This window comes from Neltuma alba, unplaced genomic scaffold, assembly GCF_004799145.2.
Source record: "Neltuma alba isolate B1F8T4 unplaced genomic scaffold, ASM479914v2 tig00001775_pilon, whole genome shotgun sequence".
In the NCBI taxonomy this organism is placed as follows: domain Eukaryota; kingdom Viridiplantae; phylum Streptophyta; class Magnoliopsida; order Fabales; family Fabaceae; genus Neltuma; species Neltuma alba.
In genome coordinates this window covers 14,051-36,690 of record NW_021632607.1, presented here as the reverse complement: position 1 = coordinate 36,690, position 22,640 = coordinate 14,051, and the positions used below count along the sequence as shown (strand labels likewise).

The 22,640-nt window shown below is 33.7% G+C and overlaps 2 protein-coding genes across 3 annotated transcripts; both read left to right on the top strand.

Annotated features, from left to right (window-relative positions):
- Positions 1–3,886: 3,886 nt before the first annotated feature.
- LOC114711270 (uncharacterized) lies at positions 3,887–5,438 on the top strand. The gene has a single exon (XM_028895641.1). The coding sequence runs from the start codon at positions 3,932–3,934 to the stop codon at positions 4,556–4,558; it is 627 nt and encodes a 208-aa protein (XP_028751474.1). The 5' UTR covers positions 3,887–3,931; the 3' UTR covers positions 4,559–5,438.
- Positions 5,439–12,446: 7,008 nt separating this feature from the next.
- On the top strand, positions 12,447–20,548 carry LOC114711239 (golgin candidate 1). 2 transcript variants are annotated; one of them, XM_028895613.1, is made up of 21 exons: positions 12,447–12,798; positions 13,566–13,646; positions 14,013–14,062; positions 14,142–14,897; positions 14,997–15,059; positions 15,212–15,289; positions 15,389–15,592; positions 16,235–16,291; positions 16,392–16,466; positions 16,540–16,611; positions 16,786–16,848; positions 16,970–17,068; positions 17,538–17,615; positions 17,717–17,785; positions 19,083–19,130; positions 19,217–19,312; positions 19,389–19,465; positions 19,882–19,927; positions 20,011–20,109; positions 20,209–20,253; positions 20,384–20,548. In XM_028895613.1, exons 1-21 carry the CDS (start codon positions 12,771–12,773, stop codon positions 20,453–20,455), a joined length of 2,256 nt encoding a protein of 751 aa, XP_028751446.1. In that variant the 5' UTR covers positions 12,447–12,770; the 3' UTR covers positions 20,456–20,548. The 2 variants fall into 2 exon arrangements, with proteins under 2 accessions (XP_028751446.1, XP_028751443.1); XM_028895610.1 differs by having other exon boundaries at positions 12,448–12,798; positions 13,566–13,652.
- The last annotated feature ends 2,092 nt before the right edge of the window (positions 20,549–22,640 follow it).

Genomic DNA, 22,640 nt, shown 5'->3' with positions numbered 1-22,640 from the left:
ATATCTTTACTTAGTCGCTAAAAATAGTCATTGAAATGAATGGGGGGTGACGAAGAAAAGAACTGGTACTGAACAGTGTAACTGGTTGCGAGATATAGGGATGCGTTTGTCTTTTCATATCTCTCTTGTGTTGCCAACGGGGTGCCCCAGTATAATACTAATAATAGCATGGGGCGGCGTGTTAAAAGTGAAGCGAAGCATGCAAAAACACGAATTTCTCGGGGAATGAAGGAATGTGGGAAGGAAGATGAGAGAGCTAAGGAAACTCCACTGGTCAAAATCAGAATTGCCACAAATACAAGTTTCTCGTAATATTTTAATTCCACTTTTTATTTCCGTACTTTCCGCTGGTAAGCAAACCACCAACAATACTTAATCCAAACCCAACCCAAAACAAAATCACACAGCTTAATTTCTAGGAGCATGAAGGAGGACCCCAGAAAAAATAAATAATTAGTGGTATTGCCAGCAGCGCGAGAGAACAAACAAAAACAACAATAGAAAAAGGATGGCCAGTTCCGGTGGCCACTAGCCAGAGACTTCGTCGCTACGAAATAGCGTTTCAGTGACTGAATTGCCTATAACATTTTATTCCTAAAAAGAGAGGTTTATTTGGGTCTGGGGGAAGAGACTGCCTATAGGCCATAGGCTAGCCTCGGCCACCCGGGTGATGCGGCGAATCGCGATGGATGGACGCAGTCCTGAGCGTGCCACGTGTTCAGAATATGCCATTTAACTCGAGGAGGGGATTTTTTTTTTTTTTAAAAAAAAGATTTCTTTTACACGAAAATCATTTTATAGAGCAAATTTATATGATTTGAAATATATTTCTTCGCCTTATGCTTAATCAGTCCAATCTAGTGTGTATTATATTATTAAAAATATATATTTTTTGGAAACAAAGTTATTAAAAAATTTTATGTTATAATATTATTTTTATTTTATATTCAATTCATTTAAAATAATTGCTTAAATAAAACATGAACTTGATATCTAAATTACCAGAACGAAATATGAACAGACATCTCATGTTCTTTCTTACGTCGTCTGAGATTCCACTGCAACATCCATTCCTTTAATATTTAATATAAAACCTAATCGATATATTAATATTAGTCCCATATATAAAATCTATTTTAAATGTTTATTAATTTTTTAAATTAACTCTATTGATATTCCACTAATAATAATTAAGTAGAAGATGTAAAAAATATTTAAAAAAAAATGTTTATGGTATTTCAGTAAAAATATACAGTATTAACTAATTTAACTAATATTTTTAACATACTTAAATAAGTTAATTAAGTTTTATATTAAGTATCGGAAGAATTTACAGGCACTCTAAAATGTCGTCCGTGTTCAGTTAGTCGATTGAAGATGTGAAGAAGTCAAATTAATTTATAATATGCATTATTTACTTCGCGTAGATGTAATTATTCCGTATTCAGTGTTATTACACTGCATAACTTTTCATCGAATTGCCATACCAACCCACTGTGCGGTAGTTAAAATAAAGAAAACGATAAAACAAACAAGGCGTCGATATTTTAACTCAAGTTATTTTTACCAATAAAATTTTTCTCCAATAACAAACTTTTCTATAATTTTCCGTTGAACCTTTTTTTTTTTTTTTTGCCAACAATTTTCCCTTTTAACAGTTTAACTTACACAAGGCTCCGTCCGCTATGGCTATGCAAGGACCAGTACCTTAGATCATGCAGAGCAATGATAATTCAAATGCCGGTACCGTCGAAGATATGTCTTGAACAAACTATTTCATTCTCAAAATGCAATAATTTGAGACACACGCTCCGTCATACACTGCTACTACGCTTTTATTTTAAGGGATCGCCGGATAATTAGTAAATTCTTATGCAAAATTTGATTAAAACCAATACACACAATAAAATAAAATCTACTGTCCACATTAAAATTATCATGCATGCGCTATTCCTGAACTAAATTATTATTACTACAAAAAAAAAACAGATAAATTTTTCATTGTTAAGTAGATTGCCAAAATTCTGAGCTGGCGATCTTACCTTGCCACAGTGGAAAACTGGAAATGGGCATTACCACGTCTGTCAGAATAGATCGTTGGCACCTGTCGCCGTCTTTTACATAAAGAATGGGCATGGATTAGCTTTGCTGAAAGTATGCATATAATGGACTCATAATTAATACTCCTCCGGTCCTAATTATAAGACCTAATTGATTTATTTGAGGAGATTAAGGAAGTAAGTTAAGTTGGTTATTTATAATAAATAAGTGTTGTCATTCCTAAAATATCCTTGCTAATTAAGTATATTGACTAAAACTATTATTATTAGAAGGATTATCTTGGAAAAAAATGCATAAATATAAGAGACAAAATGAATTGGGATCTTATAATTAGGACCAAATAAAAAGTCAAATGGGGTCTTATAATAAGGACCGGAGGAGTACTATCCCAAGTTTGAATATACTCTTTCAGTTTTTAATATAGAACCTAATTATTAAGTTAATTTTAGTTTTAAATATAAGATCTATTTTTTATATTTATCAAATTTTTTTCAAATTACCTCTATGGATACTTCTTTAACCATAATAAAGTAAGTAAGAAAAGAAATATATTAAGAAAAATGATTATGGGGTTTTAGAAAAAAATATACTACCTCCAGTCCTTAATATAAGACCTCATTTGACTTTTAGTTTGGTCCTAATTATAAGACCCCAATTTATTTTGTTTCTCATATTTATGCATTTTTTCCAAGATAGTCCTTCTAATAATGATAGTTCTAACCAATACACTTAATTAGTAAGGATATTTTAGGAATGACAACACTTATTTATTACAAATAACTAACTTAACCTATTTCCTTAATCTCTTCCAATTAGTCAACTAAGTCTTATAATTAGAACTGAATGTAGTATCATGTTTCTTATAATTAACTAACTTATCTAATTTTTTTAATTTTAACAAATTAATTAAATAGGTCTTATATTAAAAATTAGATGAGTAGTATTTATTTTTACATTATATGAAAGGCATCATTTTTTGTTTTGTTTTTTGGGTCGGGGGTTTCAAAGTTAACGCATCAGAGCTAGCGGTATGGATTAGCTTAGAGTGCACGGCAATGGGGAAATGATAATTTAAATTTGACCCCGAATTTCTCCTCAATTATACATTCAACTCTAGTGTGCAGAGGGAGATATCCGTCCGCAAAGTGAGTGCGGACTGCAGGGGTCGATGTCGTTTATTATGTAACTAGTTACTGTGCTTATCACTTCAATGACGCGTCCTGACCTTATCATTAGATCTCTACTATCCAGATTTTATATGAGTGGTCCAAATTTATTTTTTTATTTATTTAAAATAATTATTTTAATATACATAAAATAAAAAATAAAAATAATCTCTTAATTATATTTTTTTAAAAATAAATTTTTATTTAAAAATAGTTAATTAAAAATTTTAAATCTGAACCATTTAAATAAAATTTCAATAGTCATGGACTGGGAGTGTTTATTAAGGAGATGAACAGTGAAACTAATTCTCTTTTGTTATCGTAAACCAGGCTCTCACCTGTTTCCTTGCCACTTCATCGTAAAACACACGCCGTTTGAGCTGCTCGCACTGTTCTACTCACAGTCTCCATAAAAGGCACAAACAGGAAACAGCATCCCCCACAATTTAGCATTTAATTTAATTTAAAAACATTATCTATATCGTTCTTGTCCACACATGCATGCCTCCCTTTCCATCTCGTGCCTATCCCTCTCAAATCTCATTAGTTCAACAACACGCGCACGCGCTCGTGGGATTTCACTCGCTCTCCAATCATGCACTACGTCCCTTTATATACCTGTTCTCGCTCGCTCTTTCTCGTTCCATATCCAATCTCAATTTCTTATTCGCTTTCTCTCTGTATCTCCCTCCCTCTCGATCGAAATGGAAACTGAGGCTAAAGCTCCGGTGGTGGCCAAGAAGGTTTGGAGCATTGTACGGTTGGTTCTGGTCATGTTGAGAAAAGGTATAGCCAAGAGCAAGGTCGCGCTTGAGCTCCATTTGCTTCTCAAACGCGGGAAGCTTGCCGGAAAGGCCTTAGCCGACAGCACTCTGATGCTCCACCACCACTTCGCCGCCGCCTTTGCCTCTCGATCTAACAACCACCACCATTCCTTCATCCCTCCGCGTGAATACGAGTTCAGCTGCAGCAACAGCCCCGCCTACCCCTTCGCCTCCGCCATCAAGCGCAAGCACAAGCTGGGTAAGTCGTACCAATACGACGACGTGTGCACCGTGAATGCCTTCCAGAAAGTGCTGGAGATGCTGAACAATGAGAATTCCAAGTTCGTGGAAGCCTCGCCTCTGGTGACATTGCCAGGCTTCGGGAAAAGCCCTATCGGGAAGCAACTGAGAGTGACCGACTCGCCGTTTCCCTTGAAGGACGACGGAGATAGCCAGGTGGACTTGGCGGCAGAAGAATTCATTAAGAAGTTCTACAAAGATCTAAATTTGCAGAAGACAATGGCCGTTCTTGATTCGCCCCGCCCTAAATATTTGTGGGATAGGTGAATTACGACGTCGCTCGTATCTCTGTATTTGATCCCACGCGTATATACCTCAAAACTGGCTACTACATCTCACGAATCAAGACCTTCTATTTTTCGCTGCTGTAACGTCGCATAATGAGCAGTTTTTTTCTGGGTTGGTTCTTGAAGTGAGAGCTAGCTAGCTAGCTATCCAGTGCGTGCTCGGACGTACTTGGGGGTTACTTCTGATTTGTCATCACACTGTCGTCTTGGTGTTTTTTTTTTCCTCCCTCTTTTTAATTAAAATTTGACAGCTCCCTCTGTTTTTGGGTTGTGAAAACCCTTTTGTCACAATGTTGTGATCTGTTCATGGTGATAATAAAAGGAATTACAGAATGAAGGGGATGATGGAATTGTGCCTGTCTTTTTGCGGAAGATTAGGAATAATAATTTCTCTTCTTTCAATAAAGGACGTCGTCGTACCTACCGGGAGACTTTGGATGATAAAGGAGGGACTAAAGCAAGAGCGTTGTGTTTTGTCGTTGGTAGAGGAAGAAATTCAAGGTGCAGCTATCTTTTCTAAGTATTGGTGAGTTGGATCAGTTTGGCTTTATTAGCCACCTTTTATTATGTCTCTCTTATCTCTTGGCCACTCACTATTATAATGGCGGAACCACTGGTTATGGTTCGTAATACATATTGATACTGTACGTACTCGTCGCTTATTCCAAAGTCACTTGAATTTTTAGTCTTTTTAAGTCCAATAGTCAATGATTAATTATATGATATAGTATGGAGTATATCGCATATATAGCTAGCTTGAGCATATGTCCAATATCCATACAATCCTTTGGCTTTGGCGTTTCAGTACTGTACTTTAATTGTTTTAAGTTGTGGACAATAAATTGTTTAATAAGATGTACGAAAGATATAAGAAATCATAGTTTTCTTTTCAAATTGGGTGTTTAGGATAATTAATTAAAAATTATTCAATTTATTAAGGGTTTTGAAGTTTATATTTCTTTGTGCATGTAATTTTATTAGTGCTGCCACTACTCCAAAAACCATCGTATATATAATATATATCCATGCATGGACGCATATATATATATATAGAGAGAGAGAGAGAGCATACTATAAAAAACATTGTATACTTCAATTCAAGCATATCTTTTGGCAGTAACTAAGAAGTGAGAAATGCACACAACAGACGAAATAAATTGCCCAAATCAATAGACTTGGTGTATATATAGCAGGCTTCGGGGCAGGATGTTATAACCACTCTGATGCTTAGTTTAAATCATTTGTAACACATTTTTATATATCAACAAATACATTTTATTAATTCAAGTAATTTATAAATATAGGATTAGAGGGAGTAATGTGCATTTTGTCATTCTTCTCCAAACTGGCCAAAACAACTAAAAATACAGATGCGTTTTTAGTTTTCCTAATTTGTTTCGATCAGCTTGTCTTTTTCGTTCAACTAATTCCATTGGGCATTCACTAATAAAGCACAAAGAGTCACTATAACTCTCATTTAAATTTCAAGGACACGCGGCGTCCAGCTCGGGACATTTTAGAGATGATGAAGGCTGATAAGTAATAGTAACAGAGCAGAAAGCAGAAATCTTGGTGTTTTATTCGAATAAGTTTTTGTAAGTTGTAATTCATTTATTGGTCTGTGTTTCGCACTTACTGTTTTATCGCGTGTATTAATTAATTAATTAATCACAGTAATGTAATCAATAATAAAGTATTCGTGTTTTCACTAATAATTAGACTGAGATCTTAAGATTCAATAAACTAACATTAGGGGGGATGTACGTGTGGACTCTTTTTCTTACTTGTTAATAGGGACCATGATTAAATTAATTGCTTAATTAATATCATGTGGCCATCAATTAACGTCTATGCAATTTTTCATAGTACACTACTATTTGATGTGGAAACTTATTGTTAAAATAATCCAGGTCATATTATCGATTAGTGCAATCATTGAGAATGTGAATAGATCAATGGCCAATAGATGGGCAACGCTTGTAACTAAAAAAATTGCAATTATAGCAATTAACCCAGTTAAAATATAATTGAAGGAGGACCTGGGGGTTTCACAAGAATCAAAATTATTGGATTGGCTAAAGTAATGAAGAAAATAAACATCAACGGGTTGTCCCTCTAATCAATCACATCACAGAGAAGAATGAAGAGGCCGCCATTTTATATATATATATATATATATATATATATTTATATATCCACTATAGCAATGGTCAAAGAATCGGCAAAATCAAATGTCCCAACCACACTTTTCTCCATTGATAATCTTGCGAGCGAGATAATAGTTAAAATTCAAATTAACGCATTAAGTAATTGAAGTCATAAATATCATTGTCATCAATATAAAATGTAAAATTTATGAGAAGTCATCGTACAGTTCATAAGTGATATATTACCTCCGGTCATAATTTGTAAACTGCAAATTATGACCGGAGGTAATATATCACTTATGAACCGTATGATGATTATACAAACGAGATCTTATAAATATGACCCGAGGTAATATACACACACAAACACTAACTAGAAATTTGTCAACAGTATAAGTTTTAAGATGAAGTGTTTATATACATATATATTACCAATTTCTTTGTGAAATGTATAAATACCATTGTTTTAATGTTTCATGTAACATTGAACCAATATTAAAATTAGAAAGTTTAAGTTTTTCAACACCTGTTCCAATTTTTTTTGCCGGACCAATCTTCTAATTTCTCATCAAAACAACGCTAGATTCATGAAATGTATGGATAACTATTGAAAATAAAAATAAAATGGTTGTCCCCAACCCAAGAAAAATGTATTGTTTATCAATATACTGATGTGATTTCTTTGCAATTAAATTATATATTTTATATAAGGATAATGTATAAATTTGTTCCAGAAATATTATTATTGGGCATCTGGGAAAAAAAATTTGTGTGCAAATTTATTTTAAAAGTTTTGAAATTTAGTAACATCAACCATTAACCATTAACATACATTTTTAACAGTAACGAGCAATATTATTAATATCTCTGAGTAAAGAACTTTCTAGAAAAATTTAATTTTATGCCCTCTCGTCTCCTTCACCTTTGTTAATACTTTTGTCAATGCTTTGGCCCTTTCTATAAACTTTACTTTTATATATGTTCGTGGCTCTTATTTGATTAAGCTTTATTTATTCAAACAATATCCATACTTTAGGAGCCACACGCCATGAGACGTGTCTTCTATGATCGTGGGACATATACAGACCATTCGATGGGAGACGCTAGCAGACATTGATAGCCTGATTTACTGAGAGAGAAAAAAAAAAAACAGACATTTATGATCTGATCTTGACGCTCTCTAGAATGCTATCGCATTGATAATTAATTAATCAAGCTGGACAAAAATTGACACTAGCAGTGATAATTAGTTAATCTTAACTATAACCCAATGTGATGAAATTAGCACATAGTATTTCAATTTAAGAGTTATGAAATCCCTACACCGATATATCAAACAGACGAATTTTATTAGATTATAGAGCAAAATACTCTAATATTTCTTATATTTTTTCCTAATTACACAGACATTCCCCTTCATTTTGACACTTAAGTCTAAATTATTAATTCTGTTAAGAATGTTTTAAAAAGATACTTTTTAATTAAAATTTATATTAACATATTTTTTTACTTACTAATTTACCCTTCATATACTAAATCTCTTAATTTTAGGTAAAAAAAGTTTTGAAGAATTGAAAGTTTTTTCTTTCCCTTAATTTTATTTTTTTATTTTTTTAAATAGTTATTTGTTTAATGTTTTCATCATATTGGCATAGAAAATTAAGTAATTTAGTTAATGTAGACAAAAAAAACTTGAACGAAAATTTGATTAATTCTTTAAGTAAATAATTGACTAAAAAGGTCATAAATGTTTCGAACAAAATTTTTATTTAAAAATTTTAAATTATAAGTTTAAATGATTTCTATAATCTTTCTAACTTAGATAATTTATATTATATGATGAAAATAATATGTATTTATTTTATTTTATAACCATTTAAAAAAACTAAATAAATAAGTTTCATTTATATGATGAAGAATTAATTTATTAATTTTTATTATATGATGAAAATAATATGTATTTATTTTATTTTATAACCATTTAAAAAAACTAAATAAATAAGTTTCATTTATATGATGAAGAATTAAAATTATAAAAGTTTATAATATAATAAAAATTAATAAATTTTATTACATTTCAAAAGTTTTGAAAATACATGTATTAAAATTATTTTTTGTTGTTCAAAAATTTTTTTTGACAAGTATAAATGTTTAAATAACTTTTATGTTAAAAGGGGTATTTTGGTTAATTTTTTTTTAAAAAAGTCAAACTTAACAGTGAGATGGATGAAAATGAAACTTTAAATATTAACATACATTTTAATTTCAATGAAGGTCTATATATATTTTCAAAATAGAGGAGGGGTTTCTGTAATTTAGATAAAATATAAAGGTGGTTGGTGTATTTTACTTTAGATTATATAATTGATTCACATCAATAATTCATTGTTAGTTAGTTAATAGCATGGATCAATTATATAATACTACACCTGATTCTAAATACTCTTCCGGTTTAAAATAAAAGACTCATTTTATAGTGTAATCTACACTATAAAATTAGTTTTACATTTAGCATTGAAAGAGTACAGGAGCTAGTTATAGATTTAATTTGGTCATAACTATAAGGCATCAATATACTTTTCGCCCATATTTATTCACTTTTCTCCCAAAATAGTTGCTATAATAAATACACATGTTAAAAGAGTTTTTATCTTCGTGCATATGATTAAAAAAATATTTTAGAAAAAATAACATTTATTTATTATAGATAATTAACCTAATTAATTTTTTTAAATATTTACAAATTAATTATTTAACTTTTATATTAAAAACCAGAGATTACGGCATAATTGTCATGAAATGAGCACAAACTATTCAGAATACTTGTAGTTAAAAAAGAAGAAGAGAGAAACTAAATAAAGCTATGAAAAGATTAAGCTTTTGCTTTATAGAATGGTAAATCTTGCAGGGGAAAGGGAGGGACTTGCAGCGCAATCTGAGCAAACTTTTAAGTCCCACGCGGGGATAAGGAAGCTTTATACATGTAGCGTGGAGCTGCGTTTATTGATAACACACATATGCATATGTGGGGGCAAAGCTTTTACCAAGTGAACGGGTTGGGTTTTGTCAATTTACCCCCTAAAAGAAAGAGGAATGAATGGCACTTGAACTATTTTGTCAAACACGTACCTAAAGCAAAGGTGCTTTAATTTTGCCCCTTCGAGCTTCAATAAAAGACCCATTTATAAGTTGGCAAAAAAAAAAAAGACCCATTTATAAAAGTCATACCCTGGTTGCTTCGTTAGGTGTGTAATGGGTAATAGTGGGATACGTATTAAAGGGACTTTTTTAGGCGAGGCTCAGCGTTTCAACGTTTGAGTTTATTATTTAAATATTACTCCCGCCCGTAATATTTATAAACTTCAAATTTAGAAAAAAATATGATTTATTTTATAAATTTTAATTTTAATTTATTTTAATATTTAATATATTTTTTTAATATTACTCTTAATTATTTCTTTCTTATCATATTTTTCTACACATTTTCTTTCATTTTTTATTTATTATTAGGATATATTTGAAAATAAAAGTATATTTTTAACATATTTATTGTTTTAAACTAATTTTAACTAATTATTTATTATTTATAGATTAGTTATTTAAAACTTATAATAAACACAAGAGGAGTACTGTATTATGAGGATGTCCGGTTGTGGTACGTACACACACATTGAAAGCCCTTTACTTTACACGCACTTTGTGTGTTATATACGTACTATATTTTTATATATAATAGTAAGGAAGAAGTCCTGAGAAACAAGTATTTATCTGTAAGTTCTAATAATAGGTAAGGAGTTATTATTTATTATAATAAAATTTGTTATTGCAGACTGCTCCATTATTCGTGAGGTTTTATGACAATTATGTTATTTACTTAGAACTTTATAGTAATTTTCTCTTATAATAACACTTGCTTGGAGCAGTATATATAACGTCAAATTAAACAACAGTGGTCATGCATGGATGAGTTTTGCTTTTCTACGATATGATATTTTTTGTCCTAAATATAGAAATTAGTAACTAATTTATATAGAGTTAAAAAATTAATTAAGTTTAATTTGAAGGGGCTAACCTTCTCCATTATGTAGGGAATTGGGAATGAAAGATCATAAGACTAATATTATAGATGGATTAAAGAAAAGGGCATAAAGCAGGAAATACCAAGGGGCCCCTATCAAATTAAAAAACAAAAAGCACGAATTATTCTTTTATGTATTATCACTGCCACTCGTTAATCTTACCGTTCGGCCGGTACTAACTTTTCCCTGTGATTCACTAGAAGCAGGACTTTCGGTTGGTACTCTTTTTTTTAAAAAAACAATTTATTGCACCTGTGCTTCTAAATTTTCGCGTATTCTTTTTAATAGTCTCCATTCTCAATTTAAAAGAGCAAAACAGGGGGAAAGCTTTATGTTTTCAATGTTTTTTATGTTACATGGAAATTAAATCACATTCCACTTACCTACGAGAACGTTACAAATGTATATTAATTAAGAAGATAAAAGCATAAAAATTTCTATGAGACATAGTTGTTTGTACTTTACGCTCATTTTTATTTCTTTTATTTAATTTAATGTATCTTTAACCACATGGGAGCTTACAAAAAATTAAAAAACAGTGACACTATAGTGCGTCTTTTCTATCTGTTTGCCATTACTAATATCGGCGCGTTTATAATCTCAGGCCCATTAAAGGGGCCTTTGATGAATGATTAATGTGGTTACGTGAAGCCACTAATCTGCGTGATTGTGAGCCTCATCCGGCCCAATCTGTATAGCACGTAATAATTAGTTTGTTTCCCTGTTGTGGCCTGTGGGGTTTTCCCTTCTATGTCATGGACTTTTTTTTTTTGGGTACATGTGATGGACTTTTAATCTTCCTATGTGAAAAAAATGGACCTTTTAAATTTTAATCTTCTGAAACATTTTGGGCTACATGAGCTGGTATGCTTGAGGCCCAATCTAGTTTGCATATTTTTACTCCTCAGCCCAACATTGATATTACTTAAGAGCCATTTAAGTATCATACTCTTGACTTGGGTTGAGTCGGGAACACCTGTCCAAAATTTTACTATTAAGAATAAATAAATTGCCTTTACTAACGGGTTGAGTTTCGAGAAAATAATTAATCTTTCACAGCATAACAAAGGTTGAAATCTTTGCAAAAATAGTTCTTAGCATAATAAAAATTGCCTTTATATAAAAAGCAGCATGCTCTTTTAACATTTTCAGCTAATAGAGATATTAGGGATTCAAAAAACAAAACATTTGAAAGCCTGCATTCCGGTGGCCGGATGGTTAGAAAGTGGGTAATAAGACACTCTCACGCTTCTAGGTCCTGGATTCGAAACGCAACATGCCCGTTGCGGGCAAATTCTGGATTAGTCGGTTACCCAAAAGGTGTTAGATGCCAGGGCTTTAAGCCAAAAATAAAAAAAAGAACATTTGGTTGCGTAGCTGAGACTTTGTAGAGGGAATTTTCTTGCATACATTGATTAAACACATTATTTTCTTTCTCTAATAAAAAGTATGCCTTTTCAAAATTTAATGATTTTTTTTTATCAAATTGAAATTAAGTTCTTTCAGCTCAAAAAGGAAAGAAAAACCAAAAAGTGAATGAAATCCCCCACTTTTTTTTTTAAAAAAATTGAAATTAAGTTGACATTAATAATAATTGCGTAAACAAGAATAGGACGCGTGAACTGAAGAAGCCCCTTGTTTCTTCAATATTACTCGAAGCTGAATTGCTTGCCGAAACCAACCTCCTCGGAACATAACTAACGATCACGTCCGTTGGATTGCGTGAAGTTGTAATTCAGTTCCTGAATCCTTTGATGTCCACCATGCCTCAAAAGAAACGGTTTTATTTCTCGCGCGAGTCTTCCTTCATAATCAAATATCACTGCGTTTTTCAGCTCCCTGTTCCAGCTCTCTGAATCTAAGGGACGTCGTACCCTTTCCCCCGCTTCTTCATGGAGGCTTCATTCCTCGATCTCTAAGGAAGCACCCCAAAACCCTTTCAGATCCCAATCGACTTTTATCTGAGATGGCTTCCTGGCTCAAGGCCGCTGAAGGTATCGATCTATCTCACTGCTTCTGTAATCTGCATTCTGAATTTCCCCTAGTTTGACACTTTCTATTATTATTGTGTCATTGCTTTAACTGGCAAACCCTTTAGCGTCCCGTAGGGTTCGAGATTGATCTGGTTTCTTTTACAAATTTTGTGAGTTATGGTTATGTGATTTTTCGGCTTACTGCCTTTACATGCTCTGATTCAATGGTTAAAAGCATTTAGTCAAATTCTACTGGATTGTTTTGGATGTTGAACATTGGCTTGAACTATAATCATAAAAGCTTCATAAAGCAGCTCCTTGCTGATTTGTGGGTGTTTTTAGCTGGACAAAGATGTATGCTTCCGAGGAGAATGCAAATTACCTTTACATTTTGCCCAAACTTATGAATGCTGTTAAAGCTGCCCAACAGAAAGGGAATAGCTCCCCCGGGTCAATTGCATTGCCAGTAAATTTTCTACAACTTCGCGTGGAGCATAATTTCACTTTAAATACTTCTTTACATGGTCACTTCTTTTTTTTGTTTTTAAATCACACAGGAGAAATTTGTACCAAGTCTAATTGATCTTTTGCCTCCTTTACATTTCCGTTTGAAGAAGTATTGTCCTTTGGGGTCATTTCCTTTGTATAGTTTTTGGTTCTATCACCTACTGCAGTATTAAATGGAAAGTTTCTCTTTTCCGCCCCCCACATTTTGGTCTGTGCATGCATGCAGCTCATATTGAAATAAATTCTTACTTACGACACTCTTTTTCTATTTATGCGAACAGATTTATTTGAAGTTGTAGATCGAAGGGCCAAACTAGTTGTCAGTGAATTAGCAGATGAGCAGTCTGATTCTAAGTCGCCGGGTGTAGGTATATAACAATCATTCATGCACTGATGTTTGAATAGTGACTGCTTGACCTGAACTTAATCCTGGATTTATTGCTACAATTTTGTATTGTTCATTTACTAGGAAGATTAAATCTGACACATCTGACGCTTCTAAATTTATTATAAGCTAATTTTTATTGCTAGAATGGCAATTTTGCTGTCACCTTGACTCACCATGATTAAAATTTACTGGATTGATGTGCTAAGATGCGTATCCAAGTGTAACTGTTATCTGCAAGAGAAAATAACAATACAAAGCTCAGTTTTCTAGAATGACTCCATATTTTACAATTCCAGATGCACAAGTGCTAACATTTTTTTGGAACCTTTCTGACAATTAGCTTCTAGCGGGCAAGGATCTCAAGGCAATAGGTCAAAATCAAAATCTAAGGTTTGCCTTCGAAGTTTATCCTTAAGTAGTGTTCTTATAATATGAACCTTGATCATATCTTCTTGAACTATTTTTGCAGGCTCAAAAGGGACAAGCTGTTCCTTCTCCTGTAAGTAGTGACACTGCAAAGGAGCAAGGTGGCATACAAGAAGCCCCAGTAAATGTAACTTCTCCAAGTAATAAGTTCGATTCAACAAAGGTTCAAAAGGGACAATCTATCTCGTCTCCTATAATAAATGATATTACAAAAGAGCAAGTTGGCACACCAGCAGAACCATTAGAGGTTACTACTCTGAGTGATAACGTTGATCTTAATCTTGTAGCTGAGAATGATGGGAGTGCTTCTATGTCTACAAGCCAAGCTGATAAGGAGCAGCAATCTACTGAAGCAATGCCACCCTTGTCAGGCATTCCATCACCAGAAGAGATAACTAATGATGTGAATAAGCCTGAAATGGACAATGTGGAGGTCTTAGTAAATGATAATAATGCTGAACCTTCCACTATTCCTTCACCAATTTCTACAGACGGCCAGCTTTCCAAAGAGAATGCTTCAGATATCCATGATGGGCCCTCCTCTCCATCTAACAAAGGAATTGAAGGCCCCAGTGAAAATCAATCCACTGATACTGGCCTAACTAGGGAACCTGGAAATTTGGATGCTAATTTCAAAAAGGCTCAAGAGAGATCTGAATCTCTGACCTCTGACACTGCTTCTAATGGTGATGTTGTTCGTAAAGATGCTGGTTTAAAAGTTGAATCTATTGATGATGGAAAGAGCCAAGACGATCATAAAACTGATAATTCAAAGAAAGTACAAGATCAACTTGATGAGGTGTCATATTTATTATAAGAGAGAAGCTTATAAATTATTAATTGGAATACATGTCTTCTATTGAATTTCTTCTGACTAGTTTTTAAGTTGGTCTCATAGGCTCAAGGACTGCTTAAAACAGCTAAATCTACTGGCCAATCTAAAGAGGCAAGGTTAGCTCGGGTAAGAATGATGTCAACTAACATGTCTGTCATCCAACGCCTTCCTAAGTGGGAGAGGCATGATTACAGAGGCATATCTTGCAAATTGATCATGGGATCTTAGCCATAATTTTCTTCTTAAGATGTCTAGTTTATTTTCTTATTGTTCTTCAGGTTTGTGCTGGACTATCATCACGACTTCAAGAATACAAAGCAGAAAATGCGCAGCTGGAGGAACTTCTTAGTGCAGAGGTGAAGCTACATTACTATTTGTTGTTTAAAGGACTAGTGTTATCATGCTTCTCGATTAGAGAATATCTAATGGTTTTAATACTAAATTATTGCTTACAGAGAGAGTTGAGTAAATCTTGTGAGGCTCGAATAAAAGAGCTGCAGAAAGATTTGTCTGAATGTAAAAGGGAAGTATCAAGAGTAGAATCAAATATGTCTGAGGCCTTGGCAGCAAAGAATGCTGAAATCGAGACTCTTGTCGGTTCTATGGATGCTGTCAAAAGACAGGCTGCATTATCAGAGGGAAATCTTGCTTCTCTGCAGGTTCTTCATAGTTATATTGAAGTGTATTTTGCTTATCTTTTTTCTGCGGCTACTGTCTCAACCTGATCTATATGTCCTGCATTATTTACTTTAGTCCCTGCAAAAGTTTTCTCCTTCTTCTTCATTGAACATATTGGGTCACTCAAGCATTGGCATCTTTGAGTTTGGCTGAGAATTTCATGTGGTCATTGTATTCCTTGAAGTTTAGATGGGCTCCTTTTCCATTTTATCAGTTCTATTTGGCTAACCATCATTTTTTTATATACAAAAGAGTTTTAGCCATTTAATTTACATTACCTACTGTGTAGTTTTCAAAAGATATACCTTGCTAGAGATGCAAAATAAAATAGCTGGTTTGCATACAGAAGAGATTGCCCAATAGTGCCTACCGGAGCATGAGATGACCCGCTGTATTTATCATAGGATAATGGCAGAGCTGCGTTTATAAAATTGCTCTTTCTGTGTCAGTTTAGTCTTTTTTCAAATATATCATTTAACTGCTACCTGCGAGTCTTTTTGTGGTAAACAAAAATAATCAGCTAATATACTGCAGTGACCGAGTAGCATGTTGACTTGCCTATATCATATTTTCTCCATGATTTTGGTCTTCCATTTATTCTGTGCTTAATCACATTTAATCAGGCAAGCATGGAGTCTATGATGAGAAGTCGAGAACTTACGGAGACAAGAATGATGCAGGTAAGTAAAATATTTGCTACATGTAAGATTACCTTAATTATTCTGACGTTTATGATTTTTTAAAATGAACTCTTGTGTTATGAAATTTTTATTCTCATAGGCTTTAAGAGAGGAGCTAGCATCTGCTGAACGAAGAGCAGAAGAGGAGCGTGCTGCTCATAATGCTACCAAAATGGTCTGAAGATAGAGTACTTAATTCTTGTTGCACTTTATCTTGTACCTTTCTTATTTTGTGATTGATGGGACAGTCTGCCATGGAGAGAGAAGTAGAATTGGAGCACAGAGCTGTTGAGGCGTCTACAGCCCTTGCAAGGATACAGGTAACTTGACTACTTATCGTGCTATGCAGGTTCTATTAAAGTAAATGTATTTATCCTTCTGTTAATAAGCTGGGTATATTTATGTTCCCCCTGATAAGCTCTGGGAATTATAGAACCAATTCTGACATCAATGCTTACCATATGCGTTGATTAATTGATTGCTTCTCATTTCAGAGAATAGCGGATGAGAGAACAGCGAAGGCCACAGAACTGGAGCAGAAGGTGGCACTTCTTGAGGTACATAGGGAACAGTTAGTTAGTGATTTTTTTTTTTTTTTAAATAAAGGAAAGGCTAAGGCTGATTGTTAATTCTGAAATAAAGATCTAGTAAATCAATTTTTGAGTCTTCTGTTACTAGGTTGAGTGTGCATCTTTAAATCAAGAACTACAAGATATGGAAGCACGTGTTCGCCGTGAACAAAAAAAGTCACCAGAAGAAACAAATCAAGTAATTCAGGTATTACTTAGGCATCTCTTCATCAATTAATTTTTCTTGCTGTAGGTTTCTGTACACTGTAGTCTTCTAATGAACTAATTATTATAATAGACATGTTTAAAGAGCTGACACCCTATATACTTTGTGGCCTAACCTTTATACAAACAACACGTAGTATGATGTAATTATGCATGGACCCCATATTAAAGGGTGATTACATTATACGTGTGCAAATTTCCAAGCATTAGGTATATTTTTCCGGCCAGCAAAAAACCAAAAAAGCATGTATTTGCCCATGTTAGTACTTCAGTAATTATACTTTATGCTGCTACTTTGGCATGCATACTCAATGGATATTGTGTATCATATGGAAGGAAGTGTAGACTGGGAGCCTGAAAGCATCAACTACTTGCAACTATCCTGCTGTATAAAATTTAAATGTAAATTTCATACATTTAGATTCAGGTAATAATGACTTTAATACATTCAGATTCAGGCATGGCAAGAAGAAGTGGAGCGTGCACGCCAGAGCCAGAGAGATGCTGAAAATAAGCTTTCTTCTTTGGAGGCAAATAACTTCTAATTCTGTGCAATGATTTTTATGAGATAATAATTTTCCATCTTTAGTTTTAAAATTTGCTTACTAATATTCATTATTTCTGACTTCAGGCTGAGTTGCAAAAAATGAGAGTTGAAATGGCTGCCATGAAGAGGGATGCTGAGCATTACTCTCGCCAGGTATTTGCCTTTGATATTTCTTAGTTTATTTACAAGTTAACTCTTCTTGTCAAACATGTGTAAGTACACAAAGCAAGGGCCCTGGCTTTTTGAAATTTCATAGCTTCCCACATTAAATTTAGTTTATTCAGTTTATGAGCAAGGCTGTCAAATTGTAAATTGAAAAGCTTTTATTTGAATCGTGAATCATAAATCTGTTGGATAGTAGAATTCCTAATAGCTGTGTTATATTCTTAGACATTTGTTTTTGTCACTTGTGGATCTTTCTCAAGGTTAAATTAATGTACTTTTGTCCTAGATTTAAGAATAAAAGTCCATACTACCTCATATACTTCTGTGTGTGAACAAATGGCATCAAATGGAGTTGGTTTTTTGAGGTTATTTTAAAAGTACGTTCCTCTTTTAACCTTGGATCTGTTTGACCCGTTAAAGGTTCTGGCTGGAGTTGTGTAGCCTATAATGTTTTTGTTAATTCAAATTTTTGAACGTTCTCCATTAAATTTTTCAAGTAAAAACAAGAAAAATTTATGAAAACAAACTGTGACCTTGTACCTTCCAAAATAGCCTGGTTCATTTGTGGACGCTGGAATTCTCCATGATGTCTGTTTTCTTAGATTGCATGAAGAGAGACACAGAACCATGTTTCTAAAATCAGCAGGACTCAGACTTGATTACACAGCTGCATTAGTGGTGGACTCAAATGTCAAAGTAAAGAACATCATATTCTTTTGATTTCATCAATTAAGAGCTATTATTATTATTTTTCGTTACATGAAAAAATACTTTCAAGCTTACTTCTCAACATGGTATTATACTATGTTAATTTTGGCTGAAGTATACTAATCATTTAAATGGTTTTTACTTGAGGATATAATGGACTTGACATTTGAAAATTTAATGGTTGATAATTGGATAGTCAGGATTAATTGACGTAGCAGACATAAATTCACTTGATTGATTGTGAAAAGGTTCCTTTGAGTTTTCTGTAAGTAGGCAATCACATGCATCCAGGTATTTCCATTATCATGCTAAATATGTTATATCAAGTGGATGTTACGATGGCTGTAAAATTTCTAATAGAGGTGTAGCTGTCTATAAGACTGTAAGTCCATAACCACCATTGGAGGATTAGTAAACTAGTAATTAATAATTTCACCTCAAATGTGATCTTGCTTTTCATTTATAGTTTTCAACACATATTCAAGTTGGAACTAAATATGCCTTTCTAAGATGTTTTAATGTCATGATGAAGTTTGGAACGCTGGTTGTGCTGATTGTAGTTATATTACATTCTCAGGAGCATATGGAGCTCGAGAAACGCTATCGTGAACTAACTGATCTTTTGGTAATTCATTGCTCAATTTCATTTGTTGCTTGTGATGTTCGATTTTTTTGTGTGTCATAGAAATGCTTCTTGTTTTGCATACCCAGTACTATAAGCAAACACAGTTAGAAACCATGGCCAGTGAAAAAGCTGCCACAGAATTTCAGTTAGAGAAGGAAATAAAGCGTCTTCAAGAAGCACAGGTATGTGTTTAGGTGCTTTTGGCTGCATGATCAGTGTTTTGGTCCACGCAAGTTGAAGTCATTGTCATTTCGACAGGTAGAGGCTGAAAGAAGTCGGGTTTCCCGACGAGCATCTTCATCTTGGGAGGAAGAAACTGAAATAAAATCTCTTGAGTATGTTTCCTCTTTAGTTTATATTAGCATGTTTCTTGTTTTCTGTAAGATATTTTATGAAGGAAATTACTGAGAACTCTACCTTAAATGATTTTGTGCTTGCTGATTGGGATATGCATGTTCCTACCGGCCTCCATTGCCGAACTTAGGTCCTCCTTATTTGTAAAGGAACGAGAAACTATAATGCTTTAATCTGTTTAATTAATCACTTGTTTGCATCTAAATATGAAATCTAGTCCGTTTCTGGGATTCCAGTTTGTTTTTTATTGTGCATGCTAAGGTAATAAATGCATTTTCTTCATTGCAATTCAAAATTAATTCACTCTTTTGATTGGTTATGCTTGCTGGAGTGATTGGTTTTCATTTCCAATTGGGGAATCAGGAAAGTGATTTTATAGAATTAATTAATATCGCAGGCCTCTTCCCTTATATCATCGTCATTTGATTGGTGCAAGTGCTCAGGTATAACAACGAACATATTTCAAGTCATTTGCATTCTCCTTTCAGCACTAATTTTGGCTTCATATTTGACATGCTTGATACAGTTACAAAAGGCAGTGAAACTGCTAGATTCAGGGGCTGTTAGGGCCACGAGATTTCTTTGGCGGTATCCTACAGCTCGAGTTTTTCTGTTTTTCTATCTGGTGAGATCAGTTCAAAATGTGTTTAAAAGGCTCAATGGTTGAAATAGGATAAAACAAAAAGATTTGAGCTCTTTGCTAACCTGAAAAAATTGTCCGCAGGTGTTTGTACACCTCTTTTTGATGTATCTGATGCATCGCCTTCAGGTAACAATGTTCAGTTGATTGCAATATTTATAGAACATGGTTTATGACAATAACTAATACAAGCAACCATGATAATCCTTTTAGATTATTAAATTATGTTCACTTTGGATTTAATTTCTTATCTATTCAGGAACAAGCTGACGAATTGGCTACCAGAGAAGTAGCAGCATCCATGGGACTTGCTAACCCTACTTTACCATGAGTATCCGGATACTCCAGGGCGCATATGAGTTTTAATCTATTTCCGGCTTTATGTTTTGAAGCATATAGCCAATTTAGCTGCTGTGTGGTCGCTCAATTAGTGTGCAGCAAATTACCAAGTATGCCACCCAAAAATGGAAAGTAAGTCCGCTGTCATGATTCATCTTTAGCTAGGCTTTTTGAGAAACTACTGTGTCTCGATGTTGGGGTTTGGAAAACACAGTTAGGGGAAGCTGAGCTATTCCAATTGGTGGCTGCATCTCTCATTTAGTATGCCCAGCGGGAATAACTGGATTTGTAATTGCATGTTTTTTCGGTCCCTCTTTCCTCTTTTTGTGTTGGTGCGCAGAAATAACACGAGTGGAAGAAAGTTGCTGTAGATACACAATTACATTTCTTAGGGCCATTGCCGATACTGACACTAAACTTGCATATAGCAGATTTTTTTGTCCTAGGAAGTCTGGTTGCCGTGATTACTATTTCTTCAACCGAAATGTGAATATTTAATATTGGAAATTTACCGAATTTTGGGTTCCTTATTTTAGTAGCCATGTTATATCGTGAATATCTCAGCTTCAAGAGTTCGAGCTAATAGGCTCAGCAACTAAACTCAAGCCGTGTCTATCCTGGACGGAAGGTCCGCGGGTTTTGATGTTGAATAATCTCGTATATCTATCTAGGCCCAAATGAAGGGTAAGAAAAGGAGGTAGGGAAGGGAGAGAAGGGAAAGGGGGGGTTAGAGAAAGAAGGAAGGAATAGTCTCAATCTCTGTCTTGTCTTGCACTCCGTCTCTCTACTCCCTTGTGGGATAACTGATGCACAAGGCATATCCCCACGGGGTGCCCAAGGAGGCCTAGATGATAGGATTTATGATGGGATTTTCATGCTCTAGCAAACCAAAGGAGCGGATTCACCACCTCTCAGAATTTGTGCTTCGCGTGAGGTAGTATGGGTTTTGAGATTCAATGTGAAGATGACATTAAAGTTTTATATTCCGCCCCTTCAAGCTTATCGGCTCTTATTTGTGAATAACAACAACAATAAAACTCCCGCTCTATACCGTTAATATTCTGTATGACTGGTGACTTGTATGTGTGAGGAAATCGATAATCACAAAGCTAAACTATATGTTATAGAAGTTTTATATTTGATAGACTTTCTTACTCTGATACTTCAATCGACCCTTACCGTTCTCCGGTACCTTGTCGTTGTCCTCTTACGTTTGAAAAACAGATTTGGCCCAAAAAAATCATTGAATAATAGTTAAGAATCAATGTAATAAAGATCACGTTGGCAAAAAAAAGGACTAATAAGGATTACATAGACTAAAAAGGTCTTATTTAGCATGCATTTCCCAACTATTCGTTTCATTGTGCTGCTAATTGTGGCCATTCTCCCTATCCTCCACTTCTTGGATATACATCCAAGCCGAACATCGTCGGAGCTGGATAATTCTGTGAGGACCTCTGAGTTTCCTAGGCTATTTATTCGAATAATACTTTTTTTTGAAAGTGTTAAAATTATTGGAACATAACTTTTTGACTAATCGACATTGACGTCGACTGATAATTTCAAATTGACGGGAGCATTTTCTACCCCTAAAACACTCATGGAAGAGTATGAATGATTAAATATTACTTTCAATTCTTAATATAAATATAAGAACTGATTGACTAATTTTAATAGATTAAAAAAATTAATTAAATTAATTATTTGTAATAAATATGTATTATCTTTCTTAAAATATCCTTATTAATCATGTATATTAGTTAAAATTACTATTTAATAAGATGTTTAATATGTGTAACCGCTATCAGAATTACTCTTAAAAAAGTAGACAAATATATTAAACTAGTTTTTATATTTGGAGGTATGCTTCGAAATAATTGCATTCAGAAATCAAATCAACAGAATATTCAAACTTCAAAAGTGGCTGCTTGCTAATGCTATCCCCCAGGTACGAGCTGTCATGTTTCTAACTCTTCTATGCAAAGTCGTCCTCATCCTCCATTTTTCTTTTTTCCTTTTGTTTTGTTTCGCATTAATTAACCCTACGCCGACGGTGGGGATTATGCATGTCCCACCAATCATGTCTTTGCATCTATCCATTATTTGCTGAGCTGGATAATGTTATCTCAGGATCGAATAATACAAAATTAATCTAAATTCTCTCAATTAGTACTTCA

Excerpts from the sequence above, each read along its gene's own strand:
- LOC114711239 (XM_028895610.1), top strand. The coding sequence starts at position 12,771 with ATGGCTTCCTGGCTCAAGGCCGCTGAAG. Across the intron at positions 13,653-14,012 it reads TTCTAAGTCGCCGGGTGTAG|CTTCTAGCGGGCAAGGATCT; the intron begins GTATATAACAAT and ends TCTGACAATTAG. Across the intron at positions 16,292-16,391 it reads CGGAGACAAGAATGATGCAG|GCTTTAAGAGAGGAGCTAGC; the intron begins GTAAGTAAAATA and ends TTATTCTCATAG.
- LOC114711270 (XM_028895641.1), top strand. The coding sequence starts at position 3,932 with ATGGAAACTGAGGCTAAAGCTCCGGTGGTGGCCAAGAAGGTTTGGAGC.